The sequence below is a fragment of the Macaca mulatta genome, chromosome 1 (genome assembly GCF_049350105.2).
Source record: "Macaca mulatta isolate MMU2019108-1 chromosome 1, T2T-MMU8v2.0, whole genome shotgun sequence".
Lineage (NCBI taxonomy): Eukaryota > Metazoa > Chordata > Mammalia > Primates > Cercopithecidae > Macaca > Macaca mulatta.
This window is the reverse complement of record NC_133406.1, coordinates 106332492-106360214: the sequence shown is the minus strand read 5'-3', so window position 1 is coordinate 106360214 and position 27723 is coordinate 106332492. Positions and strand designations below refer to the sequence as shown.

The 27723-nt window shown below is 41.6% G+C and overlaps 1 protein-coding gene and 2 long non-coding RNA genes across 10 annotated transcripts in view; 2 read left to right on the top strand and 1 right to left on the bottom strand.

The window, feature by feature from the left end:
- SLAMF6 (SLAM family member 6) overlaps positions 1-1825 on the bottom strand; it is a 38945-nt gene extending 37120 nt beyond the window's left edge. For 2 of the 8 annotated variants that reach the window (XM_077940468.1, XM_077940473.1), the window contains exon 1: positions 1687-1816. In XM_077940468.1, the coding sequence (XP_077796594.1) occupies positions 1687-1735 (49 nt within the window). In that variant the 5' untranslated portion in view covers positions 1736-1816. Of the gene's footprint in view, positions 1-1686 lie in introns of all 8 variants that reach the window. The other 6 variants (XM_077940475.1, XM_077940479.1, XM_077940443.1 and 3 more) reach the window with 5 other exon arrangements.
- The window catches only part of LOC106993181 (uncharacterized), a 169580-nt gene that overhangs the window by 82839 nt on the left and 59018 nt on the right, over positions 1-27723 (top strand). The window lies entirely within an intron of this gene.
- On the top strand, positions 1689-27254 carry LOC144330140 (uncharacterized). Its single transcript, XR_013396039.1, has 3 exons — positions 1689-1847; positions 2354-2460; positions 25860-27254. It is a non-coding gene; the product is annotated as an uncharacterized LOC144330140 (long non-coding RNA).

Genomic DNA, 27723 nt, shown 5'->3' with positions numbered 1-27723 from the left:
CAGGTCAGGAAGTGGCTCTTGAATGAAAGAAAGAATTCTCTCTCTCTGCATTTTATATGTATTTCCCAAAGTTCTGTACTCATTCCAGTTTTCTCCTCAATGTAACATATCTCTATGCCATTGATTTTTTAAGTCTCTAGCCTCAGCCCTACCCCTAGTCCTAAGTTCCCAGGAACTTTCACATAACTTCCTCATGGATAGAACACTGACATCCTAAAATCAGTAGGTCCAAAATTGAACTCGCCTTCCTCCTGTGGCTGCGGTCCACCTTCCAATTTTGTCACTTTCTTTGCTTATCCTGTTTGAAATTTCACTGCCCTCTTTACCATATTTCATCTCTTCCTTTCCTACTTGATTTATTTATGCCTTATCACTACCGAATACACTATTTTACTTATCTTTTTTTTACGGTTTGTCTCCTGCTAAAATGTTAACTCTATGAGAGCTAGAATTTTTGCTTGCTTCGTTCATGATGTATTCATGCAAATTAGAACAGTGCCAAGCATTCAGTAGGCGCTTGATGAATATTTATTCCTGTCCCCTCATTCCAATTGCCAATTAATTTACTTAACTCTATATTGATGGGATCTCTTGCTTCGGTCCCTTCTTTCTTTTATGCTGCTGCCACACTCATTCAACTGTCATTGTTTCTCAGAACTATTACAAGAGCTTGCCGCATGCTGGCTAATGAAATTTGGGCAAATTATTTAAGTGAACTTCACCTCAGTTCTTTATTTTAAAATGGAGATAATAATAGTATAAATTCATAGAATTCTCATGAGACTCATAATGTGTGTACAGCACCTGGAACAATACTTGAAATACAATAAGCACTCAGTGAATGCTTCCTACTTTCATCCGCTGCCCTGGGCTAGCTCTGGGCTAGGTTTCCGTTATCTCCTGGCCTATCTCTGCCTGAATGCTACACTTTGTCTCCCTTGGACCCTTTGTAGTTCCCCAAATATGATACGAATCTTCATCTTCTCCATATAATGGACAGGAGGGAACAAGAAGCCAGTTGGATCAGTTCATTCTTTTCTCACTGCCATATTGCTGTGAGAAAAGCAATGTCATATTACTGTGCTTTTCTCAATGCCATGTATTGCTGGACTAGCTAGTCCTTATTTGCACTAAAGGAGGGGAGAGATGGAAACCTTTTTTTTTTTTTTTTCCCCGCAACGAGCAAAAGGTGAGAGGATTATTTTTAGTGTGTTCGATTGGGCTCAGAAAATTTGGCTCAGCTGAATAATAGGTTTTTAATATTTCAGCTGAGGATAGTGAGGTTCAGGAAGGATAAGTAACCTCCCTGAGGTTCACAGTATGATAGTAGCTAAATTGGTATGAGGGCTCATTTTCTTGATCTTGGTACTCTTTATAACACAAGATGTTGGTCATAAACCAGAAACAGTCTTGTCTTGCAAAAACTTATTTCCTCTGCCCCAGCAAATAACTTTCTTACATGCAGACACAGTTGAAATTGTTCACCGACAACCATCTCAGGCTTATTGCATCCAAAGTTGAGAGGAGGTAGTAGTATATCAGGTAACACTGTGAGTGTCCCCTTTCCCACCCCAATCCCTTGGCAGAGAACCAGACAGACAATTGTATACAGACGATTTAGGTTGAGCAAGCGCCACAAAACCAGGAAGTCACTCAGTGACTACACCGGTCTGCATTGACATTTACCTGGGCCAAAGCAGAAGACAAACAGGAGCGACTGGAACAGCCACAGCATGCTTTCCGTGGTGAAGACTGGTGCTTGAGACCTTGAGGCAGTCAACGTTTTGCTTTTCTGTCATAAACTGAAAATACTTTTTACTGAGACTTCCCCTTCCTCTAGAGGCGTGGTGAGAACTTTTTCTCCTGAACTGAAAATCCTAATTTCTAACTGTGTCAATTTTTTGTTTACTTTTTTCTGAACTAAGTGCACAAATCTTTTTTTTGGGGGGGGGGGGAAAGAAGATAAAGTCCTTTACTGCATCTTTCATAAACTTATATGTAAAAGTCTGTAAGGAATTTCCTAAAATCTACTAGAACAAATAAGTGAGGTCAGCAAGGTGAAAAGATACAAAACCAACATATAAAATTCAATTGCAATTGTGTATACTCACTGAGTAATCTGAAAATAAAATTAGAAAAACAATTCCACTCTAATTATATCAGAAAAATACTTAAATATAAAGCTAACAAAAAGCCAGAAGAAAACTAAATTTTTAAAAGTCTAATTTTTCTTTTCTTCTTCTGTTTTATGTTTTTTCTTTCTTTCTTTCTTTTTTTTTACATTTATCAATTTTATTTTATTTTATTTTTTATCTTATTTCTTTTTTTATTATTATTTTACTTTGAGTTCTAGGGTACATGTGCATAACGTGCAGGTTTGTTACATATGTATACTTGTGCCATGTTTGTGTGCTGCAACCATCAACTCGTCAGCACCCATCAACTCGTCATTTACATCAGGTATAACTCCCAATGCAATCCCTCCCCCCTCCCCCTCCCCATGATAGGCCCCGGTGTGTGATGTTCCCCTTCCCGAGTCCAAGTGATCTCATTGTTCAGTTCCCACCTATGAGTGAGAACATGCGGTGTTTGGTTTTCTGTTCTTGTGATAGTTTGCTAAGAATGATGGTTTCCAGCTGCATCCATGTCCCTACAAAGGACACAAACTCGTCCTTTTTTATGGCTGCATAGTATTCCATGGTGTATATGTGCCACATTTTCTTAATCCAGTCTGTCACTGATGGACAGTTGAGTTGATTCCAAGTCTTTGCTATTGTGAATAGTGCCACAATAAACATACGTGTGCATGTGTCTTTATAGCAGCATGATTTATGATCCTTTGGGTATATACCCAGTAATGGGATGGCTGGGTCATATGGTACCTCTAGTTCTAGATCCTTGAGGAATTGCCATGCTGTCTTCCACAATGGTTGAACTAGTTTACAATCCCACCAACAGTGTAAAAGTGTTCCTATTTCTCCACATCCTCTCCAGCACCTGTTGTTTCCTGACTTTTGAATGATCGCCATTCTAACTGGTGTGAGATGGTATCTCATTGTGGTTTTGATTTGCATTTCTCTGATGGCCAGTGATGATGAGCATTTTTTCATGTGTCTGTTGACTGTATGTATGTCTTCTTTTGAGAAATGTCTGTTCATATCCTTTGCCCACTTTTTGATGGGGTTGTTTGTTTTTTTCTTGTAAATTTGTTTGAGTTCTTTGTAGGTTCTGGATATTAGCCCTTTGTCAGATGAGTAGATTGCAAAAATTTTCTCCCATTCTGTAGGTTGCCTGTTCACTCTGATGGTAGTTTCTTTTGCTGTGCAGAAGCTGTTTAGTTTAATGAGATCCCATTTATCAATTTTGGCTTTTGTTGCCATTGCTTTTGGTGTTTTAGACATGAAGTCCTTGCCCATGCCTATGTCCTGAATGGTACTACTTAGGTTTTCCTCTAGCATTTTTATGGTATTAGGTCTAACATTTAAGTCTCTAATCCATCTTGAATTAATTTTCGTATAAGGAGTAAGGAAAGGATCCAGTTTCAGCTTTCTACTTATGGCTAGCCAATTTTCCCAGCACCATTTATTAAATAGGGAATCCTTTCCCCATTTCTTGTTTCTCTCAGGTTTGTCAAAGATCAGATGGCTGTAGATGTGTGGTATTATTTCTGAGGACTCTGTTCTGTCCATTGGTCTATATCTCTGTTTTGGTACCAGTACCATGCTGTTTTGGTTACTGTAGCCTTGTAGTATAGTTTGAAGTCAGGTAGCGTGATGCCTCCAGCTTTGTTCTTTTGACTTAGGATTGTCTTGGAGATGTGGGCTCTTTTTTGGTTCCATATGAACTTTAAAGCAGTTTTTTCCAATTCTGTGAAGAAACTCATTGGTAGCTTGATGGGGATGGCATTGAAACTATAAATAACCTTGGGCAGTATGGCCATTTTCACGATATTGATTCTTCCTATCCATGAGCATGGTATGTTCTTCCATTTGTTTGTGTCCTCTTTGATTTCACTGAGCAGTGGTTTGTAGTTCTCCTTGAAGAGGTCCTTTACATCCCTTGTAAGTTGGATTCCTAGGTATTTGATTCTCTTTGAAGCAATTGTGAATGGAAGTTCATTCATGATTTGGCTCTCTGTTTGTCTGTTACTGCTGTATAAGAATGCTTGTGATTTTTGCACATTAATTTTGTATCCTGAGACTTTGCTGAAGTTGCTTATCAGCTTAAGGAGATTTTGGGCTGAGACAATGGGGTTTTCTAAATATACAATCATGTCATCTGCAAACAGGGACAATTTGACTTCTTCTTTTCCTAACTGAATACCCTTGATTTCTTTCTCTTGCCTGATTGCCCTAGCCAGAACTTCCAACACTATGTTGAATAGGAGTGGTGAGAGAGGGCATCCCTGTCTTGTGCCAGTTTTCAAAGGGAATTTTTCCAGTTTTTGCCCATTCAGTATGATATTGGCTGTGGGTTTGTCATAAATAGCTCTTATTATTTTGAGGTACGTTCCATCAATACCGAATTTATTGAGCGTTTTTAGCATGAAGGGCTGTTGAATTTTGTCAAAAGCCTTTTCTGCATCAATTGAGATAATCATGTGGTTCTTGTCTTTGGTTCTGTTTATATGCTGGATTATGTTTATTGATTTGTGAATGTTGAACCAGCCTTGCATCCCAGGGATGAAGCCCACTTGATCATGGTGGATAAGCTTTTTGATGTGTTGCTGAATCCGGTTTGCCAGTATTTTATTGAGGATTTTTGCATCGATGTTCATCAGGGATATTGGTCTAAAATTCTCTTTTTTTGTTGTGTCTCTGCCAGGCTTTGGTATCAGGATGATGTTGGCCTCATAAAATGAGTTAGGGAGGATTCCCTCTTTTTCTATTGATTGGAATAGTTTCAGAAGGAATGGTACCAGCTCCTCCTTGTACCTCTGGTAGAATTCAGCTGTGAATCCATCTGGTCCTGGACTTTTTTTGGTTGGTAGGCTATTAATTATTGCCTCAATTTCAGAGCCTGCTATTGGTCTATTCAGGGATTCAACTTCTTCCTGGTTTAGTCTTGGAAAAGTGTAAGTGTCCAGGAAATTATCCATTTCTTCTAGATTTTCCAGTTTATTTGCGTAGATGTGTTTATAGTATTCTCCGATGATAGTTTGTATTTCTGTGGGGTCGGTGGTGATATCCCCTTGATCATTTTTTATTGCATCAATTTGATTCTTCTCTCTTTTCTTCTTTATTAGTCTTGCTAGCGGTCTGTCAATTTTGTTGATCTTTTCAGAAAACCAACTCCTGGATTCATTGATTTTTTGGAGGGTTTTTTGTGTCTCTATCTCCTTCAGTTCTGCTCTGATCTTAGTTATTTATTGCCTTCTGCTAGCTTTCGAATGTGTTTGCTCTTGCTTCTCTAGTTCTTTTAATTGCGATGTTAGAGTGTCAATTTTACATCTTTCCTGCTTTCTCTTGTGGGCATTTAGTGCTATAAATTTCCCTCTACACACTGCTTTAAATGTGTCCCAGAGATTCTGGTATGTTGTATCTTTGTTCTCATTGGTTTCAAAGAACATCTTTATTTCTGCCTTCATTTCGTTATGTACCCAGTAGTCATTCAGGAGCAGGTTGTTCAGTTTCCATGTAGTTGAGCGGTTGATTGAGTTTCTTAGTCCTGAGTTCTAGTTTGATTGCAGTGTGGTCTGAGAGACAGTTTGTTATAATTTCTGTTCTTGTACATTTGCTGAGGAGTGCTTTACTTCCAATTATGTGGTCAATTTTGGAGTAAGTGCGATGTGGTGCTGAGAAGAATGTATATTCTGTTGATTTGGGGTGGAGAGTTCTATAGATGTCTATTAGGTCTGCTTGCTGCAGAGATGAGTTCAATTCCTGGATATCCTTGTTAACTTTCTGTCTCGTTGATCTGTCTAATGTTGACAGTGGAGTGTTGAAGTCTCCCATTATTATTGTATGGGAGTCTAAGTCTCTTTGTAAGTCTCTAAGGACTTGCTTGATGAATCTGGGTGCTCCTGTATTGGGTGCATATATATTTAGGATAGTTAGCTCTTCCTGTTGAATTGATCCCTTTACCATTATGTAATGGCCTTCTTTGTCTCTTTTGATCTTTGATGGTTTAAAGTCTGTTTTATCAGAGACTAGTATTGCAACCCCTGCTTTTTTTTGTTCTCCATTTGCTTGGTAAATCTTCCTCCATCCCTTTATTTTGAGCCTATGTATGTCTCTGCGTGTGAGATGGGTCTCCTGAATACAGCAGACTGATGGGTCTTGACTCTTTATCCAGTTTGCCAGTCTGTGTCTTTTAATTGGAGCATTTAGTCCATTTACATTTAAGGTTAAGATTGTTATGTGTGAACTTGATCCTGCCATTATGATATTAACTGGTTATTTTGCTCGTTAGTTGATGCAGTTTCTTCCTAGCCTCAATGGTCTTTACATTTTGGCATGTTTTTGCAATGGCTGGTACCGGTTGTTCCTTTCCATGTTTAGTGCTTCCTTCAGGGTCTCTTGTAAGGCAGGCCTAGTGGTGACAAAATCTCTAAGCATTTGCTTATCTGTAAAGGATTTTATTTCCCCTTCACTTATGAAACTTAGTTTGGCTGGATATGAAATTCTGGGTTGAAAATTCTTTTCTTTAAGAATGTTGAATATTGGCCCCCACTCTCTTCTGGCTTGTAAAGTTTCTGCCGAGAGATCTGCTGTTAGTCTGATGGGCTTCCCTTTGTGGGTAACCCGATCTTTCTCTCTGGCTGCCCTTAAGATTTTTTCCTTCATTTCAACTTTGGTGAATCTGGCAATTATGTGTCTTGGAGTTGCTCTTCTTTTTTTTTTTTTTTTTTTTTTTAAATTTATTTATTATTATTATACTTTAAGTTGTAGGGTACATGTGCATAACGTGCAGGTTTGTTACATATGTATACTTGTGCCATGTTGCTGTGCTGCACCCATCAACTCGTCATTTACATCAGGTATAACTCCCAATGCAATCCCTCCCCCCTGCCCCCTCCCCATGATAGGCCCCGGTGTGTGATGTTCCCCTTCCTGAGTCCGAGTGATCTCATTGTTCAGTTCCCACCTATGAGTGAGAACATGCGGTGTTTGGTTTTCTGTTCTTGCGATAGTTTGCTAAGAATGATGGATTCCAGCTGCATCCAAGTCCCTACAAAGGACTCAAACTCATCCTTTTTTATGGCTGCATAGTATTCCATGGTGTATATGTGCCACATTTTCTTAATCCAATCTGTCACTGATGGACATTTGGGTTGATTCCAAGTCTTTGCTATTGTGAATAGTGCTGCAATAAACATACGAGTGCATGTGTCTTTATAGCAGCATAATTTATAATCCTTTGGGTATATACCCAGTAATGGGATGGCTGGGTCATATGGTACATCTAGTTCTAGATCCTTGAGGAATCGCCATACTGTTTTCCATAATGGTTGAACTAGTTTACAATCCCACCAACAGTGTAAAAGTGTTCCTATTTCTCCACATCCTCTCCAGCACCTGTTGTTTCCTGACTTTTTAATGATTGCCATTCTAACTGGTGTGAGATGGTATCTCATTGTGGTTTTGATTTGCATTTCTCTGATGGCCAGTGATGATGAGCATTTTTTCATGTGTCTGTTGGCTGTATGAATGTCTTCTTTTGAGAAATGTCTGTTCATGTCCTTTGCCCACTTTTTGATGGGGTTGTTTGTTTTTTTCTTGTAAATTTGTTTGAGTTCTTTGTAGGTTCTGGATATTAGCCCTTTGTCAGATAAGTATATTGCAAAAATTTTTTCCCATTCTGTAGGTTGCCTGTTCACTCTGATGGTAGTGTCTTTTGCTGTGCAGAAGCTCTTTAGTTTAATGAGATCCCATTTGTCAATTTTGGCTTTTGCTGCCATTGCTTTTGGTGTTTTAGACATGAAATATTTGCCCATGCCTATGTCCTGAATGGTACTACCTAGGTTTTCCTCTAGGATTTTTATGGTATTAGGTCTAACATTTAAGTCTCTAATCCATCTCGAATTAATTTTCGTATAAGGAGTAAGGAAAGGATCCAGTTTCAGCTTTCTACTTATGGCTAGCCAATTTTCCCAGCACCATTTATTAAATAGGGAATCCTTTCCCCATTTCTTGTTTCTCTCAGGTTTGTCAAAGATCAGATGGCTGTAGATGTGTGGTATTATTTCTGAGGACTCTGTTCTGTTCCATTGGTCTATATCTCTGTTTTGGTACCAGTACCATGCTGTTTTGGTTACTGTAGCCTTGTAGTATAGTTTGAAGTCAGGTAGCGTGATGCCTCCAGCTTTGTTCTTTTGACTTAGGATTGTCTTGGAGATGTGGGCTCTTTTTTGGTTCCATATGAACTTTAAAGCAGTTTTTTCCAATTCTGTGAAGAAACTCATTGGTAGCTTGATGGGGATGGCATTGAATCTATAAATTACCTTGGGCAGTATGGCCATTTTCACGATATTGATTCTTCCTATCCATGAGCATGGTATGTTCTTCCATTTGTTTGTGTCCTCTTTGATTTCACTGAGCAGTGGTTTGTAGTTCTCCTTGAAGAGGTCCTTTACATCCCTTGTAAGTTGGATTCCTAGGTATTTGATTCTCTTTGAAGCAATTGTGAATGGAAGTTCATTCCTGATTTGGCTCTCTGTTTGTCTGTTACTGGTGTATAAGAATGCTTGTGATTTTTGCACATTAATTTTGTATCCTGAGACTTTGCTGAAGTTGCTTATCAGCTTAAGGAGATTTTGGGCTGAGAAAATGGGGTTTTCTAAATATACAATCATGTCATCTGCAAACAGGGACAATTTGACTTCTTCTGTTCCTAACTGAATACCCTTGATTTCTTTCCCTTGCCTGATTGCCCTAGCCAGAACTTCCAACACTATGTTGAATAGGAGTGGTGAGAGAGGGCATCCCTGTCTTGTGCCAGTTTTCAAAGGGAATTTTTCCAGTTTTTGCCCATTCAGTATGATATTGGCTGTGGGTTTGTCATAAATAGCTCTTATTATTTTGAGGTACGTTCCATCAATACCGAATTTATTGAGCGTTTTTAGCATGAAGGGCTGTTGAATTTTGTCAAAAGCCTTTTCTGCATCAATTGAGATAATCATGTGGTTCTTGTCTTTGGTTCTGTTTATATGCTGGATTATGTTTATTGATTTGTGAATGTTGAACCAGCCTTGCATCCCAGGGATGAAGCCCACTTGATCATGGTGGATAAGCTTTTTGATGTGTTGCTGAATCCGGGTTGCAAGTATTTTATTGAGGATTTTTGCATCGATGTTCATCAGGGATATTGGTCTAAAATTCTCTTTTTTTGTTGTGTCTCTGCCAGGCTTTGGTATCAGGATGATGTTGGCCTCATAAAATGAGTTAGGGAGGATTCCCTCTTTTTCTATTGATTGGAATAGTTTCAGAAGGAATGGTACCAACTCCTCCTTGTATCTCTGGTAGAATTCAGCTGTGAATCCATCTGGTCCTGGACTTTTTTTGGTTGGTAGGCTATTAATTGTTGCCTCAATTTCAGAGCCTGCTATTGGTCTATTCAGGGATTCAACTTCTTCCTGGTTTAGTCTTGGAAGAGTGTAAGTGTCCAGGAAATTATCCATTTCTTCTAGATTTTCCAGTTTATTTGCGTAGAGGTGTTTATAGTATTCTGTGATGGTAGTTTGTATTTCTGTGGGGTCGGTGGTGATATCCCCTTGATCATTTTTAATTGCGTCGATTTGATTCTTCTCTCTTTTCTTCTTTATTAGTCTGGCTAGTGGTCTGTCAATTTTGTTGATCTTTTCAAAAAACCAACTCCTGGATTCATTGATTTTTTGGAGGGTTTTTTGTGTCTCTATCTCCTTCAGTTCTGCTCTGATCTTAGTTATTTATTGCCTTCTGCTAGCTTTCGAATGTGTTTGCTCTTGCTTCTCTAGTTCTTTTAATTGCGATGTTAGAGTGTCAATTTTACATCTTTCCTGCTTTCTCTTGTGGGCATTTAGTGCTATAAATTTCCCTCTACACACTGCTTTAAATGTGTCCCAGAGATTCTGGTATGTTGTATCTTTGTTCTCATTGGTTTCAAAGAACATCTTTATTTCTGCCTTCATTTCGTTATGTACCCAGTAGTCATTCAGGAGCAGGTTGTTCAGTTTCCATGTAGTTGAGCGGTTTTGATTGAGTTTCTTAGTCCTGAGTTCTAGTTTGATTGCAGTGTGGTCTGAGAGACAGTTTGCTATAATTTCTGTTCTTGTACATTTGCTGAGGAGTGCTTTACTTCCAATTATGTGGTCAATTTTGGAGTAAGTATGATGTGGTGCTGAGAAGAATGTATATTCTGTTGATTTGGGGTGGAGAGTTCTATAGATGTCTATTAGGTCTGCTTGCTGCAGAGATGAGTTCAATTCCTGGATATCCTTGTTAACTTTCTGTCTCGTTGATCTGTCTAATGTTGACAGTGGAGTGTTGAAGTCTCCCATTATTATTGTATGGGAGTCTAAGTCTCTTTGTAAGTCTCTAAGGACTTGCTTGATGAATCTGGGTGCTCCTGTATTGGGTGCATATATATTTAGGATAGTTAGCTCTTCCTGTTGAATTGATCCCTTTACCATTATGTAATGGCCTTCTTTGTCTCTTTTGATCTTTGATGGTTTAAAGTCTGTTTTATCAGAGACTAGTATTGCAACCCCTGCTTTTTTTTGTTCTCCATTTGCTTGGTAAATCTTCCTCCATCCCTTTATTTTGAGCCTATGTATGTCTCTGCGTGTGAGATGGGTCTCCTGAATACAGCAGACTGATGGGTCTTGACTCTTTATCCAGTTTGCCAGTCTGTGTCTTTTAATTGGAGCATTTAGTCCATTTACATTTAAGGTTAAGATTGTTATGTGTGAACTTGATCCTGCCATTATGATATTAACTGGTTATTTTGCTCGTTAGTTGATGCAGTTTCTTCCTAGCCTCAATGGTCTTTACATTTTGGCATGTTTTTGCAATGGCTGGTACCGGTTGTTCCTTTCCATGTTTAGTGCTTCCTTCAGGGTCTCTTGTAAGGCAGGCCTAGTGGTGACAAAATCTCTAAGCATTTGCTTATCTGTAAAGGATTTTATTTCTCCTTCACTTATGAAACTTAGTTTGGCTGGATATGAAATTCTGGGTTGAAAATTCTTTTCTTTAAGAATGTTGAATATTGGCCCCCACTCTCTTCTGGCTTGTAGAGTTTCTGCCGAGAGATCTGCTGTTAGTCTTATGGGCTTCCCTTTGTGGGTAACCCGACCTTTCTCTCTGGCTGCCCTTAAGATTTTTTCCTTCATTTCAACTTTGGTGAATCTGGCAATTATGTGTCTTGGAGTTGCTCTTCTCGAGGAGTATCTTTGTGGCATTCTCTGTATTTCCTGGATTTGAATGTTGGCCTGCCCTACTAGGCTGGGGAAGTTCTCCTGTATGATATCCTGAAGAGTGTTTTCCAACTTGGTTCCACGTTCCCCCTCACTTTCAGGCACCCCAATCAGACGTAGATTTGGTCTTTTTACATAATCCCATACTTCTTGCAGGCTTTGTTCATTTCTTTTTCTTCTTTTTTCTTTTGGTTTCTCTTCTCGCTTCATTTCATTCATTTGATCCTCAATCGCTGATACTCTTTCTTCCAGTTGATCGAGTCGGTTACTGAAGCTTGTGCATTTGTCACGTATTTCTCGTGTCATGGTTTTCATCTCTTTCATTTCGTTTAGGACCTTCTCTGCATTAATTACTCTAGCCATCAATTCTTCCACTTTTTTTTCAAGATTTTTAGTTTCTTTGCGCTGGGTACGTAATTCCTCCTTTACCTCTGAGAAATTTGATGGACTGAAGCCTTCTTCTCTCATCTCGTCATAGTCATTCTCCGTCCAGCTTTGATCCGTTGCTGGCGATGAGCTGCGCTCCTTTGCCGGGGGAGATGCGCTCTTATTTTTTGAATTTCCAGCTTTTCTGCCCTGCTTTTTCCCCATCTTTGTGGTTTTATCTGCCTCTGGTCTTTGATGATGGTGATGTACTGATGGGGTTTTGGTGGAGGTGTCCTTCCTGTTTGATAGTTTTCCTTCTAACAGTCAGGACCCTCAGCTGTAGGTCTGTTGGAGATTGCTTGAGGTCCACTCCAGACCCTGTTTGCCTGGGTATCAGCAGCAGAGGCTGCAGAAGATAGAATATTTCTGAACAGCAAGTGTACCTGTCTGATTCTTGCTTTGGAAGCTTCCTCTCAGGGGTGTACTCCTCCCTGTGAGGTGTGGGGTGTCAGACTGCCCCTAGTGGGGGATGTCTCCCAGTTAGGCTACTCAGGGGTCAGGGACCCACTTGAGCAGGGAGTCTGTCCCTTCTCAGATCTCAACCTCCGTGTTGGGAGATCCACTGCTCTCTTCAAAGCTGTCAGACAGAGTCGTTTGCGTCTGTGTAGAGGTGTCTGTGTGTCTTAGTTTACTGTGCCCTGTCCCCAGCGGTGGAGTCTACAGAGACAGGCAGGTTTCCTTGAGCTGCTGTGAGCTCCACCCAGTTCGAGCTTCCCAGCAGCTTTGTTTACCTACTTAAGCCTCAGCAATGGCGGGCGCCCCTCCCCCAGCCTCGCTGCTGCCTTGCCGGTAGATCACAGACTGCTGCGCTAGCAACCAGGGAGGCTCCGTGGGTGTGGGACCCTCCCGGCCAGGTGTGGGATATAATCTCCTGGTGTGCCTGTTTCCTAAAGCACAGTATTGGGGTGGGAGTTACCCGATTTTCCAGGTGTTGTGTGTCTCAGTTCCCCTGGCTAGGAAAAGGGACTCCCTTCCCCCTTGCGCTTCCCAGGTGAGGCAATGCCTCGCCCTGCTTCAGCTCTCGCTGGTCGGGCTGCAGCAGCTGACCAGCTCCGATCGTCCGGCACTCCCCAGTGAGATGAACCCAGTACCTCAGTTGAAATTGCAGAAATCACCGGTCTTCTGTGTCGCTCGCGCTGGGAGTTGGAGACTGGAGCTGCTCCTATTCGGCCATCTTGCTCCGCCCCCGGAGTTGCTCTTCTTGAGGAGTATCTTTGTGGCGTTCTCTGTATTTCCTGGATTTGAATGTTGGCCTGCCATACTAGGTTGGGGAAGTTCTCCTGGATGATATCCTGAAGAGTGTTTTCCAACTTGTTTCCATGTTCCCCCTCACTTTCAGGCACCCCAGTCAGACGTAGATTTGGTCTTTTTACATAATCCCATACTTCTTGCAGGCTTTGTTCATTTCTTTTTCTTCTTTCTTCTTTTGGTTTCTCTTCTCGCTTCATTTCATTCATTTGATCCTCAATTGCTGATACTCTTTCTTCCAGTTGATCGAGTCGGTTACTGAAGCTTGTGCATTTGTCACTTATTTCTCGTGTCATGGTTTTCATCTCTTTCATTTCGTTTATGACCTTCTCTGCATTAATTACTCTAGCCATCAATTCTTCCACTTTTTTTTTCTTTTTTTTTAATTTATTTATTATTATTATACTTTAAGTTGTAGGGTACATGTGCATAACGTGCAGGTTTGTTACATATGTATCCTTGTGCCATGTTGCTGTGCTGCACCCATGAACTCGTCATTTACATCAGGTATAACTCCCAATGCAATCCCTCCCCCCTCACCCCTCCCCCCTCCCCAAGATAGGCCCTGGTGTGTGATGTTCGCCTTCCTGAGTCCGAGTGATCTCATTGTTCAGTTCCCACGTATGAGTGAGAACATGCAGTGTTTGGTTTTCTGTTCTTGTGATACTTTGCTTAGAATGATGGATTCCAGCTGCATCCAAGACCCTACAAAGGACACAAACTCATCCTTTTTTATGGCTGCATAGTATTCCATGGTGTATATGTGCCACATTTTCTTAATCCAATCTGTCACTGATGGACATTTGGGTTGATTCCAAGTCTTTGCTATTGTGAATAGTGCTGCAATAAACATACGTGTGCATGTGTCTTTATAGCACCGTAATTTATAATCCTTTGGGTATATACCCAGTAATGGGATGGCTGGGTCATATGGTACATCTAGTTCTAGATCCTTGAGGAATCGCCATACTGTTTTCCATAATGGTTGAACTAGTTTACAATCCCACCAACAGTGTAAAAGTGTTCCTATTTCTCCACAACCTCTCCAGCACCTGTTGTTTCCTGACTTTTGAATGATCGCCATTCTAACTGGTGTGAGATGGTATCTCATTGTGGTTTTGATTTGCATTTCTCTGATGGCCAGTGATGATGAGCATTTTTTCATATGTCTGTTGGCTGTATGAATGTCTTCTTCTGAGAAATGTCTGTTCATACCCTTTGCCCACTTTTTGATGGGGTTGTTTGTTTTTTTCTTGTAAATTTGTTTGAGTTCTTTGTAGGTTCTGGATATTAGCCCTTTGTCAGATGAGTAGATTGCAAAAATTTTCTCCCATTCTGTAGGTTGCCTGTTCACTCTGATGGTAGTTTCTTTTGCTGTGCAGAAGCTCTTTAGTTTAATGAGATCCCATTTGTCAATTTTGGCTTTTGCTGCCATTGCTTTTGTTGTTTTAGACATGAAGTCCTTGCCCATGCCTATGTCCTGAATGGTACTACCTAGGTTTTCCTCTAGGATTTTTATGGCATTAGGTCTAACATTTAAGTCTCTAATCCATCTTGAATTAATTTTCGTATAAGGAGTAAGGAAAGGATCCAGTTTCAGCTTTCTACTTATGGCTAGCCAATTTTCCCAGCACCATTTATTAAATAGGGAATCCTTTCCCCATTTCTTGTTTCTCTCAGGTTTGTCAAAGATCAGATGGCTGTAGATGTGTGGTATTATTTCTGAGGACTCTGTTCTGTTCCATTGGTCTATATCTCTGTTTTGGTACCAGTACCATGCTGTTTTGGTTACTGTAGCCTTGTAGTATAGTTTGAAGTCAGGTAGCGTGATGCCTCCAGCTTTGTTCTTTTGACTTAGGATTGTCTTGGAGATGTGGGCTCTTTTTTGGTTCCATATGAACTTTAAAGCAGTTTTTTCCAATTCTGTGAAGAAACTCATTGGTAGCTTGATGGGGATGGCATTGAATCTATAAATAACCTTGGGCAGTATGGCCATTTTCATGATATTGATTCTTCCTATCCATGAGCATGGTATGTTCTTCCATTTGTTTGTGTCCTCTTTGATTTCACTGAGCAGTGGTTTGTAGTCTCCTTGAAGAGGTCCTTTACATCCGTTGTAAGTTGGATTCCTAGGTATTTGATTCTCTTTGAAGCAATTGTGAATGGAAGTTCATTCATGATTTGGCTCTCTGTTTGTCTGTTACTGCTGTATAAGAATGCTTGTGACTTTTGCACATTATTTTGTATCCTGAGACTTTGCTGAAGTTGCTTATCAGCTTAAGGAGATTTTGGGCTGAGACAATGGGGTTTTCTAAATATACAATCATGTCATCTGCAAACAGGGACAATTTGACTTCTTCTTTTCCTAACTGAATACCCTTGATTTCTTTCTCTTGCCTGATTGCCCTAGCCAGAACTTCCAACACTATGTTGAATAGGAGTGGTGAGAGAGGGCATCCCTGTCTTGTGCCAGTTTTCAAAGGGAATTTTTCCAGTTTTTGCCCATTCAGTATGATATTGGCTGTGGGTTTGTCATAAATAGCTCTTATTATTTTGAGGTACGTTCCATCAATACCGAATTTATTGAGCGTTTTTAGCATGAAGGGCTGTTGAATTTTGTCAAAAGCCTTTTCTGCATCAATTGAGATAATCATGTGGTTCTTGTCTTTGGTTCTGTTTATATGCTGGATTATGTTTATTGATTTGTGAATGTTGAACCAGCCTTGCATCCCAGGGATGAAGCCCACTTGATCATGGTGGATAAGCTTTTTGATGTGTTGCTGAATCCGGTTTGCCAGTATTTTATTGAGGATTTTTGCATCGATGTTCATCAGGGATATTGGTCTAAAATTCTCTTTTTTTGTTGTGTCTCTGCCAGGCTTTGGTATCAGGATGATGTTGGCCTCATAAAATGAGTTAGGGAGGATTCCCTCTTTTTCTATTGATTGGAATAGTTTCAGAAGGAATGGTACCAACTCCTCCTTGTACCTCTGGTAGAATTCAGCTGTGAATCCATCTGGTCCTGGACTTTTTTTGGTTGGTAGGCTATTAATTATTGCCTCAATTTCAGAGCCTGCTATTGGTCTATTCAGGGATTCAACTTCTTCCTGGTTTAGTCTTGGAAGAGTGTAAGTGTCCAGGAAATTATCCATTTCTTCTAGATTTTCCAGTTTATTTGCGTAGAGGTGTTTATAGTATTCTCTGATGGTAGTTTGTATTTCTGTGGGGTCGGTGGTGATATCCCCTTGATCATTTTTAATTGCATCGATTTGATTCTTCTCTCTTTTCCTCTTTATTAGTCTTGCTAGTGGTCTGTCAATTTTGTTGATCTTTTCAAAAAACCAACTCCTGGATTCATTGATTTTTTGGAGGGTTTTTTGTGTCTCTATCTCCTTCAGTTCTGCTCTGATCTTAGTTATTTCTAGCCTTCTGCTAGCTTTCGAATGTGTTTGCTCTTGCTTCTCTAGTCCTTTTAATTGTGATGTTAGAGTGTCAATTTTAGATCTTTCCTGCTTTCTCTTGTGGGCATTTAGTGCTATAAATTTCCCTCTACACACTGCTTTAAATGTGTCCCAGAGATTCTGGTATGTTGTATCTTTGTTCTCATTGGTTTCAAAGAACATCTTTATTTCTGCCTTCATTTCGTTATGTACCCAGTAGTCATTCAGGAGCAGGTTGTTCAGTTTCCATGTAGTTGAGGGGTTTTGATTGAGTTTCTTAGTCCTGAGTTCTAGTTTGATTGCACTGTGGTCTGAGAGACAGTTTGCTATAATTTCTGTTCTTGTACATTTGCTGAGGAGTGCTTTACTTCCAATTATGTGGTGAATTTTGGAGTAAGTACGATGTGGTGCTGAGAAGAATGTATATTCTGTTGATTTGGGGTGGAGAGTTCTATAGATGTCTATTAGGTCTGCTTGCTGCAGAGATGAGTTCAATTCCTGGATATTCTTGTTAACTTTCTGTCTCGTTGATCTGTCTAATGTTGACAGTGGAGTGTTGAAGTCTCCCATTATTATTGTATGGGAGTCTAAGTCTCTTTGTAAGTCTCTAAGGACTTGCTTGATGAATCTGGGTGCTCCTGTATTGGGTGCATATATATTTAGGATAGTTAGCTCTTCCTGTTGAATTGATCCCTTTACCATTATGTAATGGCCTTCTTTGTCTCTTTTGATCTTTGATGGTTTAAAGTCTGTTTTATCAGAGACTAGTATTGCAACCCCCGCTTTTTTTTGTTCTCCATTTGCTTGGTAAATCTTCCTCCATCCCTTTATTTTGAGCCTATGTATGTCTCTGCGTGTGAGATGGGTCTCCTGAATACAGCAGACTGATGGGTCTTGACTCTTTATCCAGTTTGCCAGTCTGTGTCTTTTAATTGGAGCATTTAGTCCATTTACATTTAAGGTTAAGATTGTTATGTGTGAACTTGATCCTGCCATTATGATATTAACTGGTTATTTTGCTCGTTAGTTGATGCAGTTTCTTCCTAGCCTCAATGGTCTTTACATTTTGGCATGTTTTTGCAATGTCTGGTACTGGTTGCTCCTTTCCATGTTTAGTGCTTCCTTCAGGGTCTCTTGTAAGGCAGGCCTAGTGGTGACAAAATCTCTAAGCATTTGCTTATCTGTAAAGGATTTTATTTCTCCTTCACTTATGAAACTTAGTTTGGCTGGATATGAAATTCTGGGTTGAAAATTCTTTTCTTTAAGAATGTTGAATATTGGCCCCCACTCTCTTCTGGCTTGTAGAGTTTCTGCCGAGAGATCTGCTGTTAGTCTGATGGGCTTCCCTTTGTGGGTAACCCGACCTTTCTCTCTGGCTGCCCTTAAGATTTTTTCCTTCATTTCAACTTTGGTGAATCTGGCAATTATGTGTCTTGGAGTTGCTCTTCTCGAGGAGTATCTTTGTGGCGTTCTCTGTATTTCCTGGATTTGAATGTTGGCCTGCCCTACTAGGTTGGGGAAGTTCTACTGGATGATATCCTGAAGAGTGTTTTCCAACTTGTTTCCATTTTCCCCCTCACTTTCAGGCACCCCAATCAGACGTAGATTTGGTCTTTTTACATAATCTCATACTTCTTGCAGGCTTTGTTCATTTCTTTTTCTTCTTTTTTCTTTTGGTTTCTCTTCTCGCTTCATTTCATTCATTTGATCCTCAATCGCTGATACTCTTTCTTCCAGTTGATTGAGTCGGTTACTGAAGCTTGTGCATTTGTCACGTATTTCTCGTGTCATGGTTTTCATCTCTTTCATTTCGTTTAGGACCTTCTCTGCATTAATTACTCTAGCCATCAATTCTTCCACTTTTTTTTCAAGATTTTTAGTTTCTTTGCGCTGGGTCCGTAATTCCTCCTTTAGCTCTGAGAAATTTGATGGACTGAAGCCTTCTTCTCTCATCTCGTCAAAGTCATTCTCCGTCCAGCTTTGATCCGTTGCTGGCGATGAGCTGCGCTCCTTTGCCGGGGGAGATGCGCTCTTATTTTTTGAATTTCCAGCTTTTCTGCCCTGCTTTTTCCCCATCTTTGTGGTTTTATCTGCCTCTGGTCTTTGATGATGGTGATGTACTGATGGGGTTTTGGTGGAGGTGTCCTTCCTGTTTGATAGTTTTCCTTCTAACAGTCAGGACCCTCAGCTGTAGGTCTGTTGGAGATTGCTTGAGGTCCACTCCAGACCCTGTTTGCCTGGGTATCAGCAGCAGAGGCTGCAGAAGATAGAATATTTCTGAACAGCGAGTATACCTGTCTGATTCTTGCTTTGGAAGCTTCCTCTCAGGGGGGTACTCCACCCTGTGAGGTGTGGGGTGTCAGACTGCCCCTAGTGGGGGATGTCTCCCAGTTAGGCTACTCAGGGTTCAGGGACCCACTTGAGCAGGGAGTCTGTCCCTTCTCAGATCTCAACCTCCGTGTTGGGAGATCCGCTGCTCTCTTCAAAGCTGTCAGACAGAGTCGTTTGGGTCTGCAGAGGTGTCTGCTGCGTTTGTTTAGTTTACTGTGCCCTGTCCCCAGAGGTGGAGTCTACAGAGACAGGCAGGTTTCCTTGAGCTGCTGTGAGCTCCACCCAGTTCGAGCTTCTCAGCAGCTTTGTTTACCTACTTAAGCCTCAGCAATGGCGGGCGCCCCTCCCCCAGCCTCGCTGCTGCCTTGCCGGTAGATCACAGACTGCTGTGCTAGCAATGAGGGAGGCTCCGTGGGTGTGGGACCCTCCCGGCCAGGTGTGGGATATGATCTCCTGGTGTGCCTGTTTGCTTAAAGCGCAGTATTGGGGTGGGAGTTACCCGATTTTCCAGGTGTTGTGTGTCTCAGTTCCCCTGGCTAGGAAAAGGGACTCCCTTCCCCCTTGCGCTTCCCAGGTGAGGCAATGCCTCGCCCTGTTTCAGCTCTCGCTGGTCGGGCTGCAGCAGCTGACCAGCACCGATCGTCCGGCACTCCCCAGTGAGACGAATCCAGTACCTCAGTTGAAAATGCAGAAATCACCGGTCTTCTGTGTCGCTCGCGCTGGGAGTTAGAGACTGGAGCTGCTGCTATTCGGCCATCTTCTCTTCCACTTTTTTTTCAAGATTTTTAGTTTCTTTGCGCTGGGTACGTAATTCCTCCTTTAGCTCTGAGAAGTTTGATGGACTGAAGCCTTCTTCTCTCATCTCGTCAAAGTCATTCTCCATCCAGCTTTGATCCGTTGCTGGTGATGAGCTGCGTTCCTCTGCTGGGGGAGATGCGCTCTTATTTTTTGAATTTCCAGCTTTTCTGCCCTGCTTTTTCCCCATCTTTGTGGTTTTATCTGCCTCTGGTCTTTGATGATGGTGATGTACTGATGGGGTTTTGGTGTGGGTGTCCTTCCTGTTTGTTAGTTTTCCTTCTACCATTCAGGACCCTCAGCTGTAGGTCTGTTGGAGATTGTTTGAGGTCCACTCCAGACCCTGTTTGCCTGGGTATCAGCAGCAGAGGCTGCAGAAGATAGAATATTGCTGAACGGTGAGTGTACCTGTCTGATTCTTGCTTTGGAAGCTTCCTCTCAGGGGGGTACTCCACCCTGTGAGGTGTCGGGTGTCAGACTGCCCCTAGTGGGGGATGTCTCCCAGTTAGGCTACTCAGGAGTCAGGGACCCACTTGAGCAGGCAGTCTGTCCCTTCTCAGCTCTCAACCTCGGTGTTGGGAGATCCACTGCTCTCTTCAAAGCTGTCAGACAGAGTCGTTTGCGTCTGCAGAGATTTCTGCTGCTTTTGTTATTGTTTACTGTGCCCTGTCCCCAGAGGTGGAGTCTACAGAGACAGGCAGGTTTCCTTGAGCTGCTGTGAGCTCCACCCAGTTCGAGCTTCCCAGCAACTTTCTTTACCTACTTAAGCCTCAGCAATGGTGGGCGCCCCTCCCCCAGCCTCGCTGCTGCCTTGCCGGTAGATCACAGACTGCTGTGCTAGCAACCAGGGAGGCACCGTGGGCGTAGGACCCTCCCGGCCAGGTGTGGGATATAATCTCCTGGTGTGCCCGTTAGCTTAAAGCACAGTATTGGGGTGGGAGTTACTCGATTTTCCAGGTGTTGTGTGTCTCAGTTCCCCTGGCTAGGAAAAGGGATTCCCTTCCCCCTTGCGCTTCCCAGGTGAGGCGATGCCTCACCCTGCTTCAGCTCTCGCTGGTCGGGCTGCAGCAGCTGCCCAGCACCGATTGTCCAGCACTCCCTAATGAGATGAACCCAGTACCTCAGTTGAAAATGCAGAAATCACCGGTCTTCTGTGTCGCTTGTGCTGGGAGTTGGAGACTGGAGCTGTTCCTATTCGGCCATCTTGCTCCGCCCCTTCTTTCTTTCTTTCTTTCTTTTTTTTTTTTTTTGCTGTTTGGGGATGCTTTTACTTATTTATTTTTTATTACTATACTTTAAGTTCTGAGATACATGTGCAGAATGTGCAGGTTTATTACATAGGTATACACATGCTGTGATGGCTTGCCTTACCCATTAACCCATCATTGACATTAGATATTTCTCCTGATGGTATCTCTCCCCTTGCCCCCCACCCCCTGACATACTCCAGTGTGTGATGTTTCCCTACCTGTGTCCATGTGTTCTCATTGTTCAACTCCCACTTATCAGTGAGAACATGTGGTGTTTGGTTTTCTGTTCTTGTGTTAGTTTGCTAAGAATGATGGTTTCCAGCTTCATCCATGTCCCTACAAAGGACATGAACTCATCCTTTTTTTATGGCTGCATAGTATTCCATGGTGTATATGTGCCACATTTTCTTTATCCAGTCTATCATTGATGAGCATTTTGTTTGGTTCCAAGTCTTTGCTATTGTGAACAGTGCTGCAATAAACATACTTGTGCATGTCTCTTTATAGCAGCATGATTTATAATCCCTTGGGTATATTCCCAGTAATGGGATTGCTGGGTCAAATGGTATTTCTGTTTCTACATCCTTGAGGAACCACCATACTATCTTCCACAATGGTTGAACTAATTTATACTCCCACCAACAGTGTAAAAATGTTCCTATTTCTCCACATTCTCTCCAGCATCTGTTGTTTCCTAATTTTTAAATGATTGCCATTCTAACTGGTGTGCGATGGTATCTCATAATAGTTTTGATTTGCATTTCTCTAAAGACCAGTGATGATGAGCTTTTTTCATATGTTTCTTGGCCCCATAAATGTCTTATTTTGAGAAGTGTCTTAATATCCTTTGCCCACTTTTTGATGGGGTTGTTTTTCTCTTGTAAATTTGTTTAAGTTCTTGCTGGATCCTGGATATTAGCCCTTTGTCAAATGGATAGATTGCAAAAATTTTCTCCTTTTCTGTATGTTCCCTGTTCACTCTGATGGTAGTTTCTTTTGCTGTGCAGAAGTTCTTTAGTTTAATTAGATCCCATTTGTCAATTTTGGCTTTTGTTGCCTTTGCTTCTGGTGTTTTGGTGTTGAAGTCTTTGCCCATAACTATGTCCTGAATGGTATTGCCTAAGTTTTCTTCTAGGGTTTTTGTAGTTTTAGGTCTTCTGTTAAAATCTTTAATCCATCTTGAGTTAATTTTAGTATAAGATATAAGAAAGGGATCCAGTTTCAATTTTCTGCTTATTGCTAGTCAGTTTTTCCAAAACCATTTATTAAATAGGGAATCCTTTCCCCATTGCTTGTTTCTGCTAGGTTTGTCAAAGATCAGATGGTTGTAAATGTGTGGTGTTATTTCTGAGGTCTCTGTTCTGTTCCATTGGTCTATATATCTGTTTTGGTACCAGTACCATTCTGTTTTGGTTACTGTAGCCTTGTAGTACAGTTTGAAGTCAGGTAATGTGCTGCCTCCAGCTTTGTTCTTTTTGCTTACAATTGTCTTGGCTACATGGGCTCGTTTTGGTTCTATATGAAATTTAAAGTAATTTTTTTCTAATTCTGTGAAGAAAGTCCAAATGGTTCGATGGGAATAGCATTGAATCTATAAATTACTTTGGGCAGTATGACCATGTTCATGATGTTGATTCTTCCTATCTACAAGCATGGAATGTTTTTTCCATTTGTTTGTGTCCTCTCTTGTTTCCTTGAGCGGTGGTTTGTACTTCTTGAAGAGGTCCTTCACATTCCTTGTAAGTTGTATTTCTAGGTATTATGTTCTCTTTGTAGCAATTGTGAATGGGAGTTCACTTATGATTTAGCTCTCTGTATGTGTATTTTTGGTGTATAGGAATGCTTGTCATTTTTGCACATTGACTTTGTATCCTGAGACTTTGCTGAAGTTGCTTATCAGCTTAAGGAGATTTTGGGCTGAGATGATGGGGTTTTCTCAATACACAATCATGTCATCTGCAAACACAGACAATTTGACTTCCTCTCTTCTTATTTGAATATGCTTTATTTCTTTCTCTTGCCTGATTGCCCTGGTCAGAACTTCCAATACTATGTTGAATAGGAGTGGTGAGAGAGGGCATCCTTGTTTTGTGCCGGTTTTCAAAGGGAGTGCTTCCAGCTTTTGCCCATTCAGTATGATAATGGCTGTGGGTTTGTCATAAAGAGCTCTTATTATTTTGAGATATGTTCCATCAATACCTAGTTTATTGAGAGTGTTTAACATGAAGGGATGTTGGATTTTGTCAAAGGCCTTTTCTGCATCTGTTGAAATAATTATGTGTTTTTTGGTGCTGTTTATGTGATGGATTACATTTATTGATTTGTGTATGTTGAACCAGCCTTGCATACCAGGGATGAAGCCAACTTGATTGTGGTGGATAAGATTTTTGATATGCTGCCGGATTCAGTTTACCAGTATTTTATTGAGGATTTTTGCATCGTTGTTCATCAGGGAAATTGTCCTAAAGTTTTCTTTTTTGTTGTGTCTCTGCCAGGTTTTGGTATCAGGATGATGCCGGCCTCATAAAATGAGTGGAGAGGAGTCCCTCTTTTTCTATTGTTTGGAGTAGTTTCAGAAGGAATGCCACCAGCTCCTCTTTGTACCTCTGGTAGAATTTGGCTGTGAATTCACCTGGTCCTGGGCTTTTTTTTTTTTTTTTTTTTTTTTTTTTTTTTTTTTTGTTGGTAGGCTATTAATTACTGCCTCAAATTCAGAGCTTGTTATTAGTCTGTTCAGGGATTTGACTTCTTCCTGATTTAATCTTGGGAGGGTGTATGTGTCCAGGAATTTATCCATTTCTTCTAGATTTTCTAGTATTTGTGTAGAGGTGTTTGTAGTATTCTCTGATGATAGTTTGTATTTCTGTGGGATCAGTGGTGATGTCCCCTTTATCATTTTTTATTGTGTCTATTTGATTCTTCTCTTTTCTTCATTAGTCTGGCTAGCTATCTATTTTGATCTTTGAAAACAAACAAACAAAACAACAACAACCAAAAAAAAAACGGCTCCTGGATTCATTGATTTTTTGAAGCGTACTTCATGTCTCTACCTCCTTCAGTTCTGCTCTGATTTTAGTTATTGCTTGTCTTCTGCTGGCTTTTGAATTTGTTTGCTCTTGCTTCTCTAGTTCTTTTAATTTTGATGTTAAGTTTCGATTTTAGATTTTTCTTGCTTTCTCTTGTGAGCATTTAGTGTTATAAGTTTCCCTGTACATACTGCTTTGGCTATGTACCAGAGATTCTGGTACATTTTGTCTTTGTTCTCATTGGTCTCAAATAACTTACTTATTTCTGCCTTAATTTTTTTATTTACCCAGCAGTCATTCAGGAGCAGGTTGTTCAGTTTCCATATAGTTGTGTTGTTTTGAGTGAGTTTCTTCATGAGTTCTAATTTGATTGCACTGTGGTCTGAGAGACAGTTTGTTATGATTTCCATTCTTTTACATTTTCTGAGGAGTGTTTTACTTCTAATTATGTAGTCAATTTTAGACTAAGTGCAATGTGGTGCTGAGAAGAATGCATGTGCTGTCGATTTGGGGTGGAGAGATCTGTAGATGTCTATTAGTTCCACTTGGTCCAGAGCTGAGTTCAAGTCCTGGATATCCTTGTTAATTTTCTGTCTTGTTGATCCGTCTAATATTGACAGTGGGGTGTTAAAGTCTCCCATTATTATTGTGTGGGAGTCTAAGTCTCTTTGTTGGTCTCTAAGAATTTGCTTTATAAATCTGGGTGCATCTGTATTGGGTGCATATCTATTTAGGATAGTTAGCTCTTCTTGTTGCATTGATCCCTTTACCATTATGTAATGCTCTTCTTTGTCTTTTTTTTCTTTGTTGTTTTAAAGTCTGTTTTATCAGAGAGTAGGATTGCAACCCCTGCTTTTTTTTTTTTTTTGCTTTCCATTTGCTTGGTAAATATTCCTCCATCCCGTTATTTTGAGCCTATGTGTCTCTTTGCCTGTGAGATGGGTCTCCTGGATACAGCACACTGATGGGTCTTGACTCTTTATCCAATTTGCTAGCCTGCGTCTTCTGATTGGGGCATTTAGCCCGTTTATGTTTAAGGTTAATATTGTTATGTGTGAATTTTATCCTGTCATTATGATGCTAGCTGGTTATTTTGCCTGTTAGTTAATGCGGTTTCTTCATAGTGTTGATGGTCTTTACAATTTGGTATGTTTTTGCAGTGGGTGGTACTAGTTGTTTCTTTCCATGTTTAGTGGTTCCTACAGGAACTCTTGTAAGACAGGCCTGATGGTGACAAAATATCAGCATTTGCTTGTCTGTAAAGGATTTTATTTCTCCTTCGCTTATGAAGCTTAGTTTGGCTGGATATGAAATTCTGGGTTGTACATTCTTTTCTTTAAGAATGTTGAATATTGGCCCCCACTCTTCTGGTTTGTAAGGTTTCTGCCAAGAGATCTGCCCTTAGTCTAATGGGCTTCCCTTTTTGGGTAACCTGACCTTTCTCTTTGGCTACCTTTAACATTTTTTCCTTCATTTCAACCATGGTGAATCTGAAGATTATGTGTCTTGGAGTTGCTCTTCTCCAGGAGTATTGATAGGTGACAAAGTGCTAGCAGCCCTCACTCTCAGCACCTCCTCAGCCTCAGCGTCCACTCTGGTGGCGCTTGAGGTGGCCTTCAGCCTGCTGTGGCACCGGCACTGTGGGAGCCCCTCTCTGGGCTGGCTGAGGTGGCAGCCCCCTCCCTCTGCTTGCCCGGAGGTGTGGAGGGAGAGGCCGGGGCGGGAACCGGGGCTGCCCACTGCACTCGCAGGCCGGTGTGAGTTCCGGGGGGGGGGGTGCAGGCACAGGCTCCATGGGCCCCGCACAGGGAGCTGACGGCTGGCACCGCCAGGCAGGGCAGTGAGGGGCTTAGCACCCGGGCCAGCAGCTGTGGCAGTTGTGCTGGGTTTCCCAGCAGTGCCAGCCTGCCAGCACCGCACTCAAATTCTCCCCTGGTTTGGCTGCCTCCAGGTGGGGCAGGGCTCGGGACCTGCAGCTCCGGACCTGCAGCCTGCGTGTCTGAGCTACTTCCCCTGCAGTGGGCTCCGGTGCAGCCTGAGCCTCCCCGACAGGTGCCACCCCCTGCTCTGTGGTGCCCAGTCCCATCGACAGCCCAAGGACTGAAGAGTGCAGGTGCCGCTGGGGACTGGTGGGCAGCTCTGCCTGCAGCCCTGGTGCAGGATCCACTGGGTGAAGCCAGCTGGGCTCCTCAACTGGATGGGGACTTGGAGAACTCTTATATCTAGCTGGAGGATCATATGCGCACCAATCAGCACTCTGTGTCTAGCTCAGGGTTTGTGAATACACCAATTGGTACTCTGTATCTAGCTAACCTATTGGAGACTTGGAAGACTAGCACTCTGTGACTCTGTGTCTAGCTCAAGGATTGTAAATGCACCAATCAGCACTCTGTGTCTAGCTCAGGGTTTGTGAATACACCAATTGGTACTCTGTATCTAGCTAACCTAGTGGAGACTTGGAGAACTAGCACTCTGACTGTGTCTAGCTCAAGGATTGTAAATGCACCCATCAGCACTCTGTGTCTAGCTCAAGGTTTGTAAATACACCAATCAGTACTCTGTGTCTAGCTCAAGGTTTGTAAACACACCAATTGGTACTCTGTATCTAGCTAACTCGCACTTTGTGACTCTGTGTCTAGTTCAAGGATTGTAAACATACCAATCAGCACTCTGTCAAAAACAGACCAATCAGTTCTCTGTAAAGTGGACCAATCAGCAGGATTTGGGTGGGGCCAGATAAGGGAATAAAAGCAGGCTGCCCCAGCCAGCCAGTGGCAACCCACTGGGGTCCCCTTCCACACTGTGGAAGCTTTATTCTTTCACTCTTTGCAATAAAGCTTGCTGCTGCTCACTCTTTGGGTCCATGCTGCCTTTATGAGCTTTAATGCTCACCATAAAGGTCTGCAGCTTCACTCCTAAAGCCAGTGAGACCACGAACCCACTGAGAAGAACGAGTAACTCCAGATGCGCTGCCATTAAGAGCTGTAACACCCACCATGAAGGTCTGCGGCTTCACTCCTGACAGTGAGACCACGAACCTGCCAGAAGGAAAGAGCTCTAGACACATCTGAACATCTGAAGGAACAAACTCCAGACACTCCATCTTTAAGAACTGCAACACTCACTGTGAGGCTCCGCAGCTTCATTCTTGAAGTCAGTGAGACCAAGAACCCACCAATTCTGGACATAGTATATTTGTGGAGTTCTCTGTATTTCCTGAATTTGAATGTTGGCCTATCTTGCTAGGTTGGGAAGTTGTCTTGGATAATATCCTAAAGTGTGTTTCCAACTTGGTTTCATTCTCCTTGTCACTTTCAGGTACACCAATAAACGTAGGTTTGGTCTTTTCTGATAGTGTCATATTTCTTGGAGGCTTTGTTCATTTCTTTTCATTCTTTCTTCTCTAATCTTGTCTTCATGCTTTATTTCATTAAGTTGATCTTCAATCAGTGATATCCTTTCTTCTGCTTGATGAATTCAGCTATCGATACTTGTGTATGTTTCACGAAGTTCTTGTGCTGTGTTTTTCAGCTCCATCAAGTCATTTATGTTCTTCTCTAAACTAGTTATTCTAGTTAGCAATTCCTCTAACCTTTTTTCAAGCTTCTTAGCTTCCTTGCATTGGGTTAGAATATGCTCCTTTTGTTAGGCAGGGATCTAGACCTGACATGGCGGTGCCACCCGGCATAGCAGGCCCTTTGTTCAAGACTTCCCTTCCTCTTTGAACACACCCACAGACTTGCATACATCAGAGGTTCTGGCTGGGCAACCACACTCCCCCATGACCTGCAGCTCACCTACATTCCACAAGTTTG